Genomic DNA, 19,582 nt, shown 5'->3' with positions numbered 1-19,582 from the left:
AGTGGAAACTTTAAAAATCTTCTTGTATGAAACTGCTTGTTTGACTTTAGAATGATTTTACACAAATGGTCCTTGTGTGACCCTCTACCAAGATTGTTCAAATTATTTTGACTCGTCAAAAAACATGGCCGCCAGAGGGCATTGTCTCTTTTCCCTATATGTATATAGATGTGTGAAACTGCTGACCCAATTTTAAAATAATTTTACACAAATGGTCCTTGTGTGACCCTCTACCAAAATTATTCAAATTATTTTGAATCGTCAAAAAACATGGCCATGGTCACTTTTTTCCTATATGTATATAGTGGAAACTTTAAAAATGTTTTTTGCTCACCTGTCACGAAGTGACAAGTTGAGCTATTGTGACCGCTTGATGTCCGTCGTCAGTCGTGCGTCGTCCGTCACGTGTCGTCCGTCAACAATTTCTAAAAAAATCTTCTTCTTGAAATCCATTGGGCAGAATTACACCAAACTTCACACGAATGATCCTTGGGTGACCCCCTTTCAAAATTGTTCAAAGAATTGAATTCCATGCAGAACTCTGGTTGCCGTGGCAACCGAAAGGAAAAACTTTAAAAATCTTCTTTTCCAAAACCACAGGGCCTAGGGCTTTGATATCTGGTGTGTAGCATCATCTAGTGGTCCTCTACCAAAATTGTTCAAATTATCCCCTAGGGTCAAATATGGCCGCCCTGGGGTCACATGGTTTATATGGACTTATATAGGGAAAAACTTAGAAATCTTCTTGTACAAAACCACACACCCTAGGGCTTTGATATTTGGTATGTAGCATCATCTAGTGATCCTCTACCAAGATTGTTCAAATTATCCCCCTAGGGTCAAATATGGCCCCGCCCTTGGGGTCCCAAGTTTAACATAAACTTATATAGGGAAAAAAGTTTAAAAATCTTCTTGTCTGAAACCACAACACTTAGACCTTTGATATTTGGTTTGTAACATTGTCTTATGGTCCTAAACCCAAATTGTTCAAATTGTACCCTGGGGTGAAAAGAGGCCCTGCCCTGGGGGTCCAAGTTTTATATAGACTTATATAGGAAAAAAACTTTAAAATCTTTTGTCTGAAACCATACGACCTAGGCTTTTGATGTTTGGTATGTTGCATTGTCTAGTAGTCCTCTACCAAAATTGTTCAAATTATGCCCCAGGGGTTGAAAGAGGCCCTTCCCTGGGGTCACTTAGTTATTAATTGAGTTATATAGGAAAAAATACTAAAAATCATCTGATCCTATTTCCAAGACTGTTTAATTATAATTACCTGATAACTCCAGGTAATATGTTGTCACTTGACTGTGACCTTCACCAACTTTCTTGTTTTTTTAAGATACAGCCTTGAAATTTTGATGACTTAAACAGTTTTGCACACAAAGCGTAAAACTGAATTTCATTGACCATGAATGTGACCTACTGACTTTCTTAATATTTATGTCTCCCCCAGGAGACATATTGTTTTTGCCCTGTCCGTCCGTCCGTCCGTCACACTTCATTTCCGAGCAATGACTGGAGAAACATTTGACCTAGAACCTTCAAACTTCATAGGGTTGTAGGGCTGCTGTAGTAGACGACCCTATTGTTTTTGGGGTCACTCCGTCAAAGGTCAAGGTCACAGGGGCTGAACATTGAAAACCATTTCGATCAATAACTAGAGAACCACTTGACCAGAATGTTGAAACTTCATAGGATGATTGGCATGAAGAGTAGATGACCCTATTGATTTTGGGATCACTCCCTCAAAGGTCAAGGTCACAGGGGCCTGACATTGAAACCATTTCCGATCAATAATAGAGAACCACTTGACCCAGAATGTTGAAACTTCATAGGATGATTGGTCATGAAGAGTAGATGATCCCTATTGATTTTGGGGTCACTCCGTTAAAGGTCAAGGTCACAGGGGCCTGAACATTGAAAACCATTTCCGATCAATAACTAGAGAACCACTTGACCCAGAATGTTGAAACTTCATAGGATGATTGGTCATGAAGAGTAGATGACCCCTATTGATTTTGGGGTCACTCTGTCAAAGGTCAAGGTCACAGGGGCCTGAACATTGAAAACCATTTCCGATCAATAACTAGAGAACCACTTGACCCAGAATGTTGAAACTTCATAGGATGATTGTACATGCAAGGTAGATGACCCCTATCAATTTTGGGGTCACTCCATTAAAGGTCAAGGTCACAGTGGCCTGTTCATGTAAAATCATTTTTTGGAAATAACTTGAGAACCACTTGACCTACAATTTTGAAACTTAATAGGATGATTGGACATGCAGAGTAGATGACCCCTATCGATTTTGAGGTCACTTGATCAAAGGTCAAGGTCACAGGAGCCTGAACAGTGACTTGAGAACCACTAGGCCAAGAGTGTTGAAATTTAGCGGGATGACTGGACATGCCAAATAGATGATCCATATTGCAGCCAACCATCAGTGTCTTTTTGACTTTCGCTCCTGACCCCTATTGACTTCTTGCCTATAGGACTTTGCATTGGGGGAGACATGTGCTTTTTTACAAAAGCATTTTCTAGTTTATCATCATTTTGACATTTGAAACATGTAGCTCATATTACTCAGGTGAGCGATCCAGGGTCATCATGACCCTCTTGTTTTTTTGGGTTTTTTTACTATAAATAACTTATATGATACATTTTTGATAATTGGCCAAAAAAATGCTATATATGAAAATAACTATAGGCTTTTATATGTACAAATTTTAATCCAAGCGTTTTGTTATAGCATATTGTATTATATAGTGGGAGATTATATATATTTTCAAATTAGTTCAAATAAGTCTAACATTGCTTGTGTGATTATAGTCTGTGCCTGGATATACAATGATGATGATAAAAATATATACAGGTGCGTAATAGTTTGGGCTGGAGGGGTTGGGGGTTCCAGACCCCAAGTGTCTGTGTTTGTAACCACTCAATGTCCGTCGTCTGTAGTGCGTCGTGTGTCGTATGTCCGTCAACATCTTCTAAAAAAAATCTTCTTCTTGAAAACCACTGGGCAGAATTACACCAAACTTCACAGGACTGGTCCTTGGGTGGCCCCCTTTCAAAATTATTCAAAGAATTGAATTCCATGCAGAACTCTGGTTGCCATGGCAATCCAAAAGAAAAACTTTAAAAATCTTTTTGTCCAAAACTTGATATTTGGCTTGTGACATCATCTAACGGTCCTTTATGAAGAATATACAAATTTGGCTTGTGACATCATCTAATGGTCCTCTATGAAGAATATACAAATTTTGGCTCTGGGGTGAAAAGAGGGCCCGCCCCGGGTGTCCCAAGTTTTACATAGACTTATATAGGAGAAAACTTTAAATATCTTCTTGTCTACAATCTCAAGACCTAGGCCTTTGATATTTAGTATGTAGCATTGCCTTGTGGTCCTCTACCAAAATTGTTCAAATTATTACCCTGGGGTGAAAAGAGGCCCTGCCCCGGGGGTCTCAAGTTTTACCTAGACTTATATTAGAAAAAAACTTTAAAAATCTTCTTGTCTGAAACTGCATTGGGGGAGACATGCGCTTTTTTAATGAAACTTCACACAAGTGATCAGTACCAACCCTAATTGTGCATAGTGCATATTACATTCTTTTAGATAAATATTCTGCATAGTTATGGGACTTTGTTTTTTGTTACTATACTGTATACATACAGTCTATATACATACAGTCCACATAATTATGCAATCTTGTGTGCATCAAATTGCAATGTACTGTGTCAGTGCATGCGGGGGGTACATTCATCACCTTTAGTGATAGCTCTAGTTTAGCATCAGTTTGCCATTTGAAACATGTGGCTGATATTACTCAGGTGAGCGATTCAGGGTCATCATGACCCTCTTGTTTAACTTTGCAGTTTTTAGGCTGGCGACATTCGCCAGACTATTATAACCATATATCCAGTTTCCACAAAGTTCAACAGGTGCTGAGACTGACAACACAATAATTTCATGCGCAATTCAAATAGTCCGCCACGTTTATCAGTTTTGCTGTAGAGTTGTATAAAGATTGTTAAACTCACCTTTTTCAATAGATCTATTTACTCAAACGTGTTATAATAATGTTTTATTTTTCTAACGGTAAATACTTGAAAGATAACATTAGAAAATATTACATAATGATGGTAAATTTATTCGCCTCTTTGAATGAAATGTCGGTATGAATGGAACTTTTTCGTAACTCAACACTGTTGACCGCTTCGTTATAGATTATGAATTTCTTTTTTAGGCTATTTTTATACTAAATTCGTTTAATATAATCTGACGAATACCGAAAGATATAGTGTAAAAAGTGCTTTGTCACCAATTTGCTTAAAGGGTGGGGGCGTAGATGTAAGCGGGTTTTGTTTAAACACACGTTTTCAACTAATTTCAGGTTATATTAAGATAGTGGACCGGTATTAGTATTTTTTAACAATTGTATTAATTTGATACAGTCCTGAAGTTAACTTATATTCGCACTGTGATTCATCTTTAAACGACTTTTACCGTGTTTTGTTGTTTGTTGTTTTTTTTTAAGCCCCTGAAGGGAGGCATATAGTTTTTGAACCGTCTGTCAGTCTGTCGGTCTGTCAGTCTGTCTGTCCGCAATTTTCGTGTCCGGTCCATATCTTTGTCATCGATGGATGGATTTTCAAATAACTTGGCATGAATGTGTACCACAGTAAGACGATGTGTCACGCACAAGACCCAGGTCCGTAGCTCAAAGGTCAAGGTCACACTTAGACGTTAAAGGTCATTTTTCATGATACTGCATTCGTGTCCGGTCCATATCTTTGTCATCGATGGATGGATTTTCAAATAACTTGGCATGAATGTGAACCACAGTAAGACGATGTGTCACGCGAAAGACCCAGGTCGGTAGGTCAAAGGTCAAGGTCACACTTAGACGTTAAAGGTCATTTTCCATGATAGTGCATTCGTGTCCGGTCCATATCTTTGTCATCCATGGATGGATTTTCAAATAACTTGGCATGAATGTGAACCACGGTAAGACAACGTGTCGCGCGCAAGACCCAGGTTCGTAGCTCAAAGGTCAAGGTCACACTTAGACGTTAAAGGTCGTATTTCATGATAGTGCATTGATGGGTGTGTCCGGTCCATATCTTTGTCATTCATGCATGGATTTTAAAATTATTGGGCATGAATGTGTACCACAGTAAGACGACGTGTCGCGCGCAAGACCCAGCTCCGTAGGTCAAAGGTCCTAAACTCTAACATCGGCCATAACTATTCATTTAAAGTGCCATCGGGGGCATGTGTCATCCTATGGAGACAGCTCTTGTTTATTTGTTAATTTTGTATAAATTATGTCTTTCTTTCCTCCAGCTGAAACAGAGACAAATTTCAAAGTGATAGCCATTGTGCAAAACGATCGCAGAGAATTCATTTTATCAAATATTTTTCTAAATGAAACCTCAAAGTAATGCGTAACAATTGTAAAACACAAAATAAAATTGTCGATAACAATTTTTCTGGGGAGCCTTGAGTAAAAGGCTTTAATTGGACAGAAATTAAGCTCCAACTCTTAAAAATTATGGCCTTGCTGTCTGCATTCATAAAGAACCAATGGGGCAAAAGTAAAACCTACCTACCTAAATTTCTTCCAAACTTTGTAAACTTAAGAATAAATGCAAAATCAAAAACTTTTACAAATGTAACTAAGTATTTTCAAAGATGTCTAAACATTCATCCTTCATGTTAAATTCATTTTAAACAGCAAGAAATGGCTAATCAAATAAAACATTTCTGCTTTTGTGTGGCAGATCAATGATAATAAGTCTTGAAAAAAAAACAACAACAGTTTATCTTACTTGAAAACAAAAAAGAAATATAATGAACAAAGTTTGGTCCTAGTGGGGCTTGAACCTACGCCCTCCTGAAAAATTAGTTTAAGTATTCTTATTTTAGGAACTGAATACTCTTCAAAAAAAGGGGTACATTATTATGGGTACGTCAATTTTCCTAACCATTGTATTAGGGAAGGAAAATGGCTAGACAATAATCATTAACAGTCCGGTTTATAGCGGGGTTCGAGCCCAAAATTTCCCTCATACCGACAAGAAAATCGTCCAAGCTGATCAGTGTTCATACATTGTGTGTGTGTGTGCGTGCGTGCGTGCATGCGTGGATTGCATATCGAAATATAGATGATATGTTTGTTACCTTTATATTTTGTCTGATATTATGTCCCTCAATGTTTATTATCGCCTCTTTAGAAACATATATAAACTGTTATGGCATGCCAATTGTCCGATAATAACGTGAACCCAGGTTCACGATCGAAAAACTAGGATTAACAATAGATAAACTAGGGATTTCGAACGTAAAACCAGGTTTTTCTAATACTTACCCATATTTTCGAGCGAAAACACGCCCAGGAATCCAGGTTTCAACTAGGGTTTTCAGTTGAACTTGGAATTTTGGCCGTTATTCTAAGTTCACGAGCGTGAACCTATGTTTATGGGAGTAAACCAGGGTTCACGAGTGTAAACCATAGTTTACGAACGTAAACATATGTTAACGATCGAGAACTTACGTTTACGACATGTGGATATGTATCGGGTTTAAAAATAAATTTCAATAAATCAACAATTTTAAGAGCTGGATCTTTAGTAAATACAGATATGAAACTATGTAATGATAAAAAATTTAATTGGACATCTGAATCGGCAAAAACACTAGGCAAGACATTCTCGAACAATATTGATAAAAAATGTAGACCTTAATCTAGACCTTAATCTAGACCTTTCACAATATGACCTATAATGTGTCGGTGCGACGTTAAATCCAACCAAAAAAAAAAATAATAATAATCTAGACCCAAAATTAGATAGCTTTAAAAACTGTTTGAAACAATGGGAACACAGAAAACTAACATTACTAGGAAAAATTACAGTAATAAAAACCTTTGCATTACCGAAACTTATATATCCCTTTACAGTTTTACCGAGTCATCTGAAGAAAAATTAAAGGAAATAATAAAAATAATCTATGATTTTATATGGAACAATAAACCAGAAAAAATTAAATGAGATGTACTACAACTTGATTACAAGAGAGAAGGACTAAAAATGATAGATATTAAATGTTTTTTTGAACTCGATAAAAGCATGTTGGGTAAAACGATTTATGTGTAACAGCGAAAGTGTGCTCTGGTGTACTTTTTATGCCCCCCTTCGAAGAAGGAGGGGTATATTGTTTTGCAGATGTTGGTCGGTCTGTCTGTCGTTCGGTCCGTCGGTCTGTATGTAGACCAATCCGTTTCCGGATGATAACTCAAGAACGCATGGGCCTAGGATCATGAAATTTGATAGGAAGGTTGGTCATCACCTGCAGATGACCCCTATTGATTTTGAGATCTGTATGTCAAAGGTTAAGGTCACAGTGACCCTGAACAGTTAAACGGTTTCCGGATGATAACTCAAGAACGCTTGGGGCTAGGATCATGGAAGTTGATAGGGAGGTTGGTCATGACCAGCAGATGACCCCTATTGATTTTGAGATCAGTATGTCAAAGTTCAAGGTCACAGTGACCCGGAACAGTTAAACGGTTTCCGGATGATAACTCAAGATTGCTTGGGCTTAGGATCGTGAAAGTTGATAGGGAGGTTGGTCATGACCAGCAGATGACCCCTTTAGATTTTTAGGTCAGTAGGTCAAAGGTCAAGGTCACAGTGACAAGGAACAGTAAAATGGTTTCCGGGCGATAACTCAAGAACACTTGGGCCTAGGATCAGGAAAATTGATAGGGAGATTGATCATGACCAGCAGATGACTCCTATTGATTTTGAGGTCATTTGGTCAGTGTTCAGGGTCAGATTGGCCAGGAACAGTTAAACAGTTTCTGGACGATAACTTGAGAATGCTTGGGCCAAGGGTCATGAAAGATGATAGAGAGGTTCACCATGACCAGCAGATGACTTTGTTCTATTGATTTTAAGGTCAGTAGGTTAAAGGTCAAGGTTACGGTGACCCGGAACATTTAAACCATTTCCAGACAATAACTTGAGAACACTTGGGCCTAGGGTCACTAAACTTAAAGGTTGATCATGACCAGCAGATGACCCCTGTTGATTTTGAGGTCAATAGGTCAAAGGTCATTGTCACATTGAACCAGAACAGTAGAACTTTTGTTTACAGTGAGCAAATAATTTCTGTTCCTTGTGCAATTACTGAATGCATCAAGGGGGGCATTTCGTGTTCGACGAGATCTTCTTACAATAGTACTCAAAACAGCAGGGAGAAACATAGTATTTGAATGTAATTTGAATGATAAAGACATTGAAAACATTTGTAAAAATAATGTATTTCTTAAAGATGTTCTTATTGCATGGCATACCATTAAAAAGGTTAAATTAAAAAACGTAAGTGGAAAACTAATAATCTGGAATAACTCTGACATAAGGAATGGAAATAAATTGTTTTATTACAAAGAATGGCATGAAAAAGGAATAAAATATTTAGAACATTTATTTGATTACAGGAAAAATGATTTTTATTCTTTTGAACAATTCAAGTACTTATATAGTCTGGAAAATAAGGAATTCCTAAAATATTATCAAATTATCACCAGCATTAAGCTGAAACTAAAAGAGTCACTTAAAAAAGAAAACATTATCTACACTCCCACAGACAACCTGCTAAATTAAAATTCAGACAGCAAAAGCACTAAACAAAATACTATACACCTAACAATTAAACGTAAAACTAAAACCAGAAATCAAATCAGAAAAGAAATGGGGAACTATTGTTGAAAACAATAACATAAAATGGAACATAGTTTATGGACAAATTTTTAAAGCAACGATGGACACAAAAATTAGAAACTTCCAGTATAAATTTTTAATGAGAATAGTTCCAACTAATAAGTATTTGTTCAAAGTGAAATTGTCTAGAACAAACTTAATTGATTTTTGTAACATGCAAGTGGAAAGTATAGAACACATATTTTGGGAATGTTATCATGTTCAAATTTTGTGGAACAGACTACCGTAGATACCCATGTATTATGCGCAGTTTTCTGACCCCCGGGACCACCCCCGAATCGTGGGTGCGCATAATACACAGGTATAGACAATTTTCCAACTTCAAAACAAGTTTGTTACCGATGTTCGCCATTTTGGTAAAGGGAAACTACTCCCCGCGCTTACTGTCTCCGCTAAAATCTAAGATTGCCGTTACGTTCCGTAAGAGATCGAATTGTTTATTTTCTTTCAAACAAAATTAATTTCATATAAATTTAAAAGTATTTTGACGAAAGAAATGTTTATAAATCACAAAAATTATGTTACTAATTAAAGATCGAGAATTATCTTTAACCGAGATCAAACTGTGAACAACATAATTGACACGAGGTGACACGTTGATTGCCGGTAATTACTGGCTTTATGATCGTGACAAAAAGACTATCACACCTTTTGTTATCAATTTAAATTGAGAAGCTCATGTCATTTTGAAAGATACCATTCCGAAATATTGAATCAGCTGCTATTTATTTATTCAAAATAGTGAATTAAAAAAGGTAAAACAACAAATATAACAATAATTTACTGGTTTTATTTTCGAGAAAACAAAAATCGATAGTACCGTGAGACCGATGCTGCTCTCCGCCGTGGAGATAAAATTTATTACCGGTGTCGATGTAAACTCTACTTTCGTTTTCCATCCACCTCAAAATTGACCAAATTTTTTTTTTTTTTTTTTTTTTTCCCAGGATTTTGGACTAAGATCGGGGGTGCGCATTATACACGGGTGCGCATTATACACGGGTATCTACGGTAAGTAACTTTCTTGCAGCAAAGGGAACATCGGTCTTTTCAATCTAGAATATACATGTATAAGTTTTGGCATTTTGCCAAAGGGGTTAAAAAGCAATATCATAAATTTCATGATGTATTTGATGAAATATTCTATTTTTTTAAATGAAAAATAGACAAAAGGTTCCCATATTCAACCAGTTTTTATCCTATTTAAATATCAGAATTTGTCTAGAAAAAGAAATAGCAATTATGCAAAATAAAATTGGTTATCATTTGAAGAAATGCTCTTTCTTAAATCTGTAGTATGTATCCTTACCACATACAGCACTGAGACACATGCAAAAAATATTTAAAATAAACTACTTAAAAGTAATAATGAGCGCATATGGGTATACTCTATTATTTCTTTCTCTCCTTTTTAGCTCGCCTGTCACAAAGTGACAAGGTGAGCTTTTGTGATCGCGCAGCGTCCGTCGTCCGTCTGTGCGTGCTTCCGTGCGTAAACTTTTCCTTGTGACATCTCTAGAGGTCACAGTTTTCATGGGATCTTTATGAAAATGGGTCAGAATGTTCATCTTGGTAAATTCTAGGTCAAGTTTGAAACTGGGTCACATGCGGCCAAAAAGTAGGTCAGTAGGTCTAAAAATAGAAAAACCTTGTGCCCACTCTAGAGGCCATAATATTCAATGGATCTTCATGAAAATTGGTCAGAATGTTCACCTTGATGATTTCTAGGTCAAGTTCGAAACTGGGTCATGTGCGGTCAATAACTAGGTCAGTAGGTCTAAAAATAGAAAAACCTTGTGACCACTCTAGAGGCCATACTTTTCAATGGATCTTCATGAAAGTTGGTCAGAATGTTCACCTTGGTGATATCTAGGTTAAGTTCGAATCTGGGTCACGTGGGGCCAATAAATAGGTCAGTAGGTCTAAAAATAAAAAAACCTTATGACCACTCTAGAGGCCATAATTTTCAATGGATCTTCATGAAAGTTGGTCAGAATGTTCACCTTGATGATATCTAGATTAATTTTAAAACTGCGTCACGTTCGGCCAAAAACTAGGTCAGTAGGTCTAAAAATAGAAAAACCTTGTAACCTCTCTAGAGGCCATATTTTTCAATGGATCTTCATGAAAATTTGTCAGAATGTTCACCTTGATGATATCTAGGTCAAGTTCAAAACTTGGTCACCTGCAATCAAAAACTAGGTCAGTAGGTCAAAAAATAGAAAAAACTTGTGACCTCTCTAGAGGCCATATTTTTCATAGGATCTGTATGAAATTTGGTCAGAATGTTCATCTTGATGATATCTAGGTCAAGTTTGAAAGTGGGTCACGTGGGGTCAAAAACTAGGTCAGTAGGTCAAATAATAGACAAACTTTGTGACCTCTCTAAAGGCCATATTTTTCATGGGATCTGTATGAAAATTGGTCTGAATGTTCATCTTGATGATATCTAGGTCAAGTTCGAAACAGGGTCATGTGCGGTCAAAAACTAGGTCAGTAGGTCTAAAAATAGAAAAACCTTGTGACCTCTCTAGAGGCCATACTTATGAATGGATCTCCATAAAAATTGGTCAGAATGTTCACCTTGATGATATCTAGGTCAAGTTTGAAACTGGGTCACGTGCCTTAAAAAACTAGGTCAGTAGGTCAAATAATAAAAAAACCATGTGACCTCTCTAGAGGCCATACTTTTCATGGGATCTGTATGAAAGTTGGTCTGAATGTTCATCTTGATGATATCTAGGTCAAGTTTGAAACTGGGTCAACTGCGGTCAAAAACTAGGTCAGTAGGTCTAAAATTATTAAAATCTTTTGACCTCTCTAGAGGCCATATTTTTCAATGGATCTTCATGAAAATTGATCTGAATGTTCACCTTGATGATATCTAGGTCAGTTTCGAAACTGGGTCACGTGCGGTCAAAAACTAGGCCAGTAGGTGTAAAAATAGAAAAAAATTTGTGACCTCTCTAGAGGCCATATTTTTCATGAGTGTTCACCTTGATGATATATAGGTAAAGTTCAAAACAGGGTCATGTACCTTCGAAAACTAGGTCAATAGGTCAAATAATAGGAAAACCTTGTGACCTCTCTAGAGACCATATTTTTCAATGGATTTTGATGAAAATTTGTCAGAATTTTTATCTTGATAATATCTAGGTCAGGTTCAAAACTGGGTCACATGAGCTCAAAAACTAGGTCACTATGTCAAATAATAGAAAAAACGACGTCATACTCAAAACTGGGTCATGTGGGAAGAGGTGAGCGATTCAGGACCATCATGGTCCTCTTGTATTTTTATATGGTGTTAACTTTTTTTCTCGCTTTTTGCGTCTTATCATGCAAAGTGGATACACTTTTTGACATACAAAACAATTTTATAAACGGAATTGAACGGGAAATTATTGCAATAATTATTGTTTTATGTATCTCAAAGATATTATTTCTGTTTTGTTATTATTTGATAGGTCTGTAGAATTATACAAAAACAAGTGTAACATGTTTGTATGTATGTCATAAAAGCAAAAAAATAATAATAATAAAAAAATCATCATATGCTTTTATGTTGATGATAATTTGACCAACTGTTAAGGCTTTTGTGCAGTTTTCAGGAGAAAAATACTCGGCCTGAAAATATGAACTGATATTGAGTTGTGACTGTGGCCATGCCTTAAGTTTTTAGCTCACCTGAGCAATGCTCAGGTGAGTTTTTCTGATCGCTCGATGTCCGGCGTCTGTCGTCCGTCGTCTGTCGTCTGTCGTCTGTCGTCCGTCGTCTGTCAACATTTAGCTTGTGTATGCGATAGAGGCTGTATTTTTCAATTAATCTTCATGAATATTGGTCAGAATGATAATCTTGATGAAATCTAGGCCGAGTTCGAAAATGGGTCATCTCGGGTCAAAAACTAGGTCACTAGGTCAAATCAAAGAAAAACCTTGTGTATGCGATAGAGGCTGTATTTTTCATTTAATCTTCATGAATATTGGTCAGAATGATAACTTTGATGAAATCTAGGCCGAGTTCGAAAATGGGTCATCTCGGGTCAAAAACTAGGTCACTAGGTCAAATCAAAGAAAAACCTTGTGTATGCGATAGAGGCGGTATTTTTCAAATAATCTTCATGAATATTGGTCAGAATGATAATCTTGATGAAATCTAAGCCGAGTTCGAAAGTGGGTCATCTGGGGTCAAAAACTAGGTCACTAGGTCAAATCAAAGAAAAACCTTGTGTATGCGATAGAGGCTGTATTTTTCATTTAATCTTCATGAATATTGGTCAGAATGATAACCTTGATGAAATCTAGGCCGAGTTCGAAAATGGGTCATCTCGGGGCAAAAACTAGGTCACTAGGTCAAATCAAAGAAAAACCTTGTGTATGCGATAGAGGCGGTATTTTTCAATTAATCTTCATGAATATTGGTCAGAATGATAATCTTGATGAAATCTAAGCCGAGTTTGAAAGTGGGTCATCTGGGTCAAAAACTAGGTCACTAGGTCATATCACGTAAAAACCTTGTGTATGCGATAGAGGCTGCATTTTTCAATTGATCTTCATGAATTTTGGTCAGAATGATTACCTTGATGAAATTTAGACCAAATTCGAAAATGGGTCATCTTGGGTCAAAAACTAGGTCACTAGGTCAAATCAAAGAAAAACCTTGTGTATGCAATGGAGGCGGTATTTTTCAACTGATCTTCATGAAATTTAGCCAGAATGATTGCCTTGATAAAATCTAGGCCGAGTTCGAAATTGGGTCATCTGGGGTCAAAAACTAGGTCACTAGGTCAAATCAAAGAAAAACATTGTGTATGCAATAGAGGATGTATTTTTCAATTGATCTTCATGAAATTTGGTTAGAGTGATTGCCTTGATGAAATCTAGGTCGATTTTGAATATGGGTTATCTGAGGTCAAAAACTAGGTCACTAGTTGAAATTAAAGAAAAATCTTGTGTATGCGATAGAGACTGTTTTTTTCAATTGATTTTTATGAAATTTGGTCAGGTTGATTGCCTTAATGAAATCTAGGTCGAATTTGAATATGGGTCATCTGAGGTCAAAAACTAGGTCACTTGGTCAAATCAAAGAAAAAACTTCTGTATGTGATAGAGGCTGTATTTTTCAGTTGATCTTCATGAATTTTGGTCAGAATGATTGCCTTGATAAAATCTAGGTCGAGTTTGAACATGGGTCATCTAGGGTCAAAAACTAGGTCATATCTAAGAAAATGCTTGTTTTATCGCAAGAGACCAATTTTTTGGTCCAATCTTAATGAAAATTGGTCAGAATATTTGTTTCCATGAAATCACAAGGTCAAACATGTTTTACACTGTTATGGAGTGTTTCTTAGGTGAGCGACCTAGGGCCATCTTGGCCCTCTTGTTGTATGTAAGCTGGTATCTCAGTACCTACTAATGGGAATTGATTGAAACTTCACACAATTGTCTGTTGTCATGAGCTGATATGCTTTGTACAGGTTCCATAACCCTGTTTTGCAATTTTCCAAAATCATGCCCCTTTTTCAACTTTAATATTCATTCAATTGAGAAGGCTGTTGAATAGTCGAGCATTGCTGTCCTCTGGCAGCTCTTGTTTTTTTAGGATTAACTTCCCTTTGTTTTTACTATAAATAACTTATATTATAACTTTTTTTATAATTGGCCAAAAAAAATCCATATGCAAATACAGGTGCTAGTGTAAAGAAATTTGCTATGACAGGTGTATATTGTGACATTCTGGCACTCTTGTTTAAATAGGAAATTCTGTTTTAAGTAAGATAATTGGTATTGGTAGATATAAAATATATTACAATTGTGGACTTGTAGAATGCAAACCAAGGCACAAGTTATAAAAGTGTATCCCATAAACTTGACGCCGCCCAGAAGGCGGCGTCGAGTATATGGGATACACTTTTATTTCGGACCCTGTAAAGATGGTAATGAATAGTTTTGGAGTGATAAACTGAACACAATAGTTTGTAAAAGGATCAACGATATTGCACAATAGATTTTAGTGAATAAACAAAAAATGGCAAAAAGAAAACATAAAAAAATGTATGTAATGCAACTTATGTGATTTAAAACAATGCTATCTGTCTTTCCTCTCCTTATTTGTAGAGCAGAAAATATTTTTTTATTTACAATTTCGTCAAAATGTTGATCCGATTTATTGATAAGGGAGGTTACTCTGTAAGTCAAGTTTTCTATTTCTGATCTTAGCATGACCTACTTACCTATCTCATTTTCTATAAATAGAACACACTGCAGATATACCATACTGCAACACGTGAATCGCCTGGACAAGGGAGTGTTCATTTTTTTTTACAAATAACCTTTCAGTAAACTTCGAAGAGCATATTAAAAATTAAAAATACGGAAAATTACAATTTGCCTGCATAAAATTCCTTGAAAAAACGTATTAACAAACTAAATAAAGGAATCAGTAAGCATATATGTTGAAATGAACGAAGGCAGTGCTGCTGTTAACTTATATTTAACCTTTTGTCTTATTTTCTTTGTTGGTACAGTGATGTAATTTCAGAATGTGCACATTTTTGCAAATTCCTATTTCTATTTGTTGTTGTTTTTGTTTGTTTGTTGTCTTTTTTTTTTTTTTTTTCATTTTTTAGCTCACCTGAGCACAAAGTGCTCGGGGTGAGCTATTGTGATCGCTCACCGTCCGGCGTACTTCCGTCCGTCCATCCGTCCACACTTTCCTTTAAACAACATCTCCTCCTAAACCAACAGGCCAATTTTGATGAAACTTCACAGGGATGTTCCTTGGATGGTCTTCTTTAAAAATTGTTCAAAGAATTGATTCCATGCAGAACTCTGGTTGCCATGGCAACCGAAAGGAAAAACTTTAAAAATCTTCTTCTCGAAAACTAGAAGCCCTAGAGCTTAGATATTTGGTGTGAAGCATTGCCTTGTGGACCTCTGCCAAGTTTGTTCAAATCATGACCCTGGGTCAGAACTGACCCCGCCCCAAGGGTCACTTGATTTTACATAGGAAAATCTTAAAAAATCTTCTTCTCAAAAACCAGAAGGCCTAGAGCTTAGATATTTGACATGTAGCATTGCCTAGTGGACCTCTACTAAAATTGTTCAAATCATGACCCTGGGGTTAAAATTGACCCCTTCCCCAGGGGTCACTTGATTTGACATAGGAAAATTTTCAAAAATTTTTCTAAAAATAAACCAGAAGGCCTAGAGCTTAGATATTTCACATGTAGTGTGTACGTAAAACGCTGTACACAAACTCATACCATATAAATATACACCCATGCAGAGTAGATGCCCCCTTATGATTTTGTGGTCACTCTATTAAAGATCAAGGTCACAGCGGACAGAACATGGAAATCCATTTTCGGCCAATAGCTTGAGAACTACTTGACCCAGAACCTTCAAACTTCATAGGGTGATAGGACTTACAAAGTAGATGACCCTTAATGTCTTTGGGGTCACTCCATCCAAGGTCAAGGTCACAGGGGGCTGAACATAGAAAACTCTTTCCAATCAATAAGATAAGAACCACTTGACCCAGAATGTTGAAACATAATAGGATGATTGGACATGCAGAGTAGATGACCCATATTGATTTTGGGGTCACTCTGTTAAAGGTCAAGGTCACAGGGACTTGAACATGGAAAGTCATTTCTGATCAATAATTTGAGAACCACTTGACCCAGAGTGTTGAAACTTCATAGGATGATTAGACATGCAGAGTAGATGACCCCTGTTGATTTTGGGGTCACTTTGGTAAGGGTCAAGGTCACAGCAGACAGAACATGGAAATCCATTTCTGGTCAATAGCTTGAGAACTATTTGACCTAGAACCTTCAAACTTCATAGGGTGATAGGACTTACAGAGTAGATGACCCTTAATGTCTTTGGGGTCACTCCATCAAAGGTCAAGGCCACAGAGGGCTGAATGTAGAAAACTCTTTCCAATCAATAACTTGAGAACCACTTGACCCAGAATGTTGAAACTTATTAGAATGATTGGACATGGATGATAGGTGAACACTACTGATTTGGGGGTCACTTGATCAGAGGTCAAGGTCACAGGGGCCTGAACATGGAAAACTGTTTCGAATTCATAACTTGAGAACCACCAGGCCCAAAATGTTGAAACTTAGTGGTATGATTGGACATGCCAAGTAGATGATCTCAATTGCAGCCAACCATCAGTGTCTCTTTGACTTTCGCTCTTGTCCCCTATCGACTTCTTGCCTATACGACTATGCACTGGGGGAGACGTGCGCTTTTTTTACAAAAGCATCTTCTAGTTTTTGTTTGCTTGAATGACGTTTTTGGACAGTATCTCAGGTAGATATGATGGCCAATGAACCAAACAAGTGTTCATGAAATTCGTACCTGTACTAATCTGTTCCCCATAAGTAAAATGTAGGAAATGACAAGTTTTCCCCATTAATCAGAGGTAGTCGAAGAGAATAAATGACCTTTGACATGTTCTCGTTAGTCTTTTATTTTGAAGAAAATAAGTCCTGCCTTGGGTTTGAACATCTGTACTGGCCTTAGTAGTCTAATATAATGCAAACGGGCAGGCTAAGAAATTTAATTGGAAAGTGATAATACCATTTTTAACTACTCACGAGTTTAGCCCATGCATTTAATATTAAATGTTTGCTATATCTATTATTTCCTTTCAGAATGATGAAACATTAGAGGCAGCATCTAAAGTGTTACGCTCTTGGAATGTGGCTGTTAAAAAGTAAACCAATATTGACTTACGCAAGATGCCATATAGTCATGGAAATGTGTGAGGGATTTTAACCAGCTTGACAAAACTTCGTCTTCAACAATGTGATATATAGCAATCTAAAATTTATTAATATTAAATCATAAATGCTTAGTAATTAGGTTTATATGGAAACTGAGAGTGGACAACTTTTATATTGAGTACTATGAGAAATCATGTATATAAAATCCAATTCAGGAATATTGATACTCCATGTTGCGAAAAAGAAATGCAACGCCTGAGAACACAATTTTGAGGTTTTCAGAATTTGTTGTCTTACAGATCTTATTTTTTGAGAGAGAAAAAAACTGGCTAGTACTAGCTGTGGTGAGGTTTTAACCTTGGTTAAATAAGAATTATTAAGCCTCATTTCTTTTTCAGTGGCTGTTGAAATAAATTTAAATGCAGATGTTTCATTGTTTTAATACTTGTTCCCTTATATTTATGCCCCCCTACGAAGAAGGAGGGGTATATAGTTTTGCAGATGGTCGGTCGGGCAGTCGGAATGTAGACCAATCCGTTTCTGGATGATAACTCAAGAACTTTTGGGCCTAGGATCATGAAAGTCTTCATGTCCATAACTTACATCATTCAAATTTGGACCACATGTATAGTTTTGAGTGGAAAAGATTAACCTTGACATGAGTTGACCTTGATCTTGACCTAGTGACCTGCTTTCACATTTCTGTAGCTACAGCCTTCATATTTGGACCACATGCATAGGTTTATGTACCGAAAAAAACTTTGACCTTCTCATTGACCTAGTGACCTACTTTCACATTTTTGAAGGTACAGGCCTCAGATCTGGACCACATGCATAGTTTTTTGTTCCAAATTAAAATTTAACCTTGATTATGACATAGTGACCTACTTTCACATTTCTCAAGCTACAGCCTACATATTTGAACCACAAGCATAGTTTTGTGTACTGAAATGAACTTTGATCTTGAGATAGACCTAGTGACCTACTTTCACATTTCTCAAGCTACAGCCTTCAAATTTGGACCACATGCATAGTTTTGTGTACCGAAATTAACTTTAATGTTGAGATTGACCTAGTGACCAACTTTCACATTTCTGAAGCTATAAGCTTCAAATTTGGACCACTTGCATATTTTTGTGTTCTGAATTGAAACAAGGTGAGCTTTTGTGATCACCCGTCATCAGTCCGTCCGTGCATCCGTTCATCAACAATTTCTTGTCTGCACGATAGTGGTTTCATTGATGATTTTATTTTAACCAAACTTGCACACAACAATCACCATAAGATCTCGGTTCATTTCTTGAACTGGCCAGATCCCATTATGGGTTCCAGAGTTATGGCCCCTGAAAGGGCCAGAATCAGCTATTTTGACCTTGTCTGCACAATAGCAGCTTTATTTATAATATGATTTTTACCAAACTGGCACACAACTTGTATCACCATAAGATCTTGGTTCCTTTCTTGAACTGGCCAGATTCCATTATGGGTTCCAGAGTTATGGCCCCTGAAAGGGCCAGAATTAGCTATTTTGACCTTGTCTGCACAATAGCAGCTTCATTTGTGATTTTATTTTAACCAGACTTGCACACAACTTGTATCACTATAAGATCTTGGTTCCTTTCTTGAACTGGCTAGATCCCTTAATGGGTTCCAGAGTTACGGCCCCTGAAAAGGGCCAGAATTAGCTATTTGGACCTTGTCTGCACAATAGCAGCTTCATTTATGATTTGGATTTAATCAAACTTGCACAAAACTTGTGTTGCCATAAGATCTCAATTCTTTTTTAAAACCGGCCAGATCCCTTAATGGGTTCCAGAGTTATGGCCCCTGAAACGGCCAAAATTAGCTATTTTGACTTTGTCTGCACAATAGCAGCTTCATTTATGATTTGATTTTTACCAAACTTGCACACAACTTGTATCACCTCAAGATCTTGGTTCCTGTCTTGAACTGGCCAGATTCCATCATGGGTTCCAGAGTTATGGCCCGTAAAGGTCCAAAATTGGCTAATTTTGCTTTCGCAGCCATAAAGAGACCTTATTTATGGT

The 19,582-nt window shown here is 36.9% G+C and overlaps 1 protein-coding gene across 7 annotated transcripts in view; it reads left to right on the top strand.

Annotated features, from left to right (window-relative positions):
* Positions 1–17,960, top strand: part of LOC123554306 (kynurenine--oxoglutarate transaminase 3-like) — a 171,526-nt gene extending 153,566 nt beyond the window's left edge. For all 7 annotated transcript variants that reach the window (XR_006686990.2, XM_053525255.1, XM_053525256.1 and 4 more), the window contains one exon: positions 17,463–17,960. Coding sequence is in view for 6 of the 7 variants with exons in the window: in XM_053525255.1 (XP_053381230.1) it covers positions 17,463–17,528 (66 nt within the window). In the remaining variant the exon portion in view is untranslated. The remainder of the gene's footprint in view (positions 1–17,462) is intronic.
* Positions 17,961–19,582: the final 1,622 nt, after the last annotated feature.

The sequence above is a fragment of the Mercenaria mercenaria genome, chromosome 15, assembly GCF_021730395.1.
Source record: "Mercenaria mercenaria strain notata chromosome 15, MADL_Memer_1, whole genome shotgun sequence".
NCBI classification, from domain to species: domain Eukaryota; kingdom Metazoa; phylum Mollusca; class Bivalvia; order Venerida; family Veneridae; genus Mercenaria; species Mercenaria mercenaria.
Note: the sequence above shows the minus strand (reverse complement) of the source record. Positions and strands in the feature narration are given on the sequence as shown.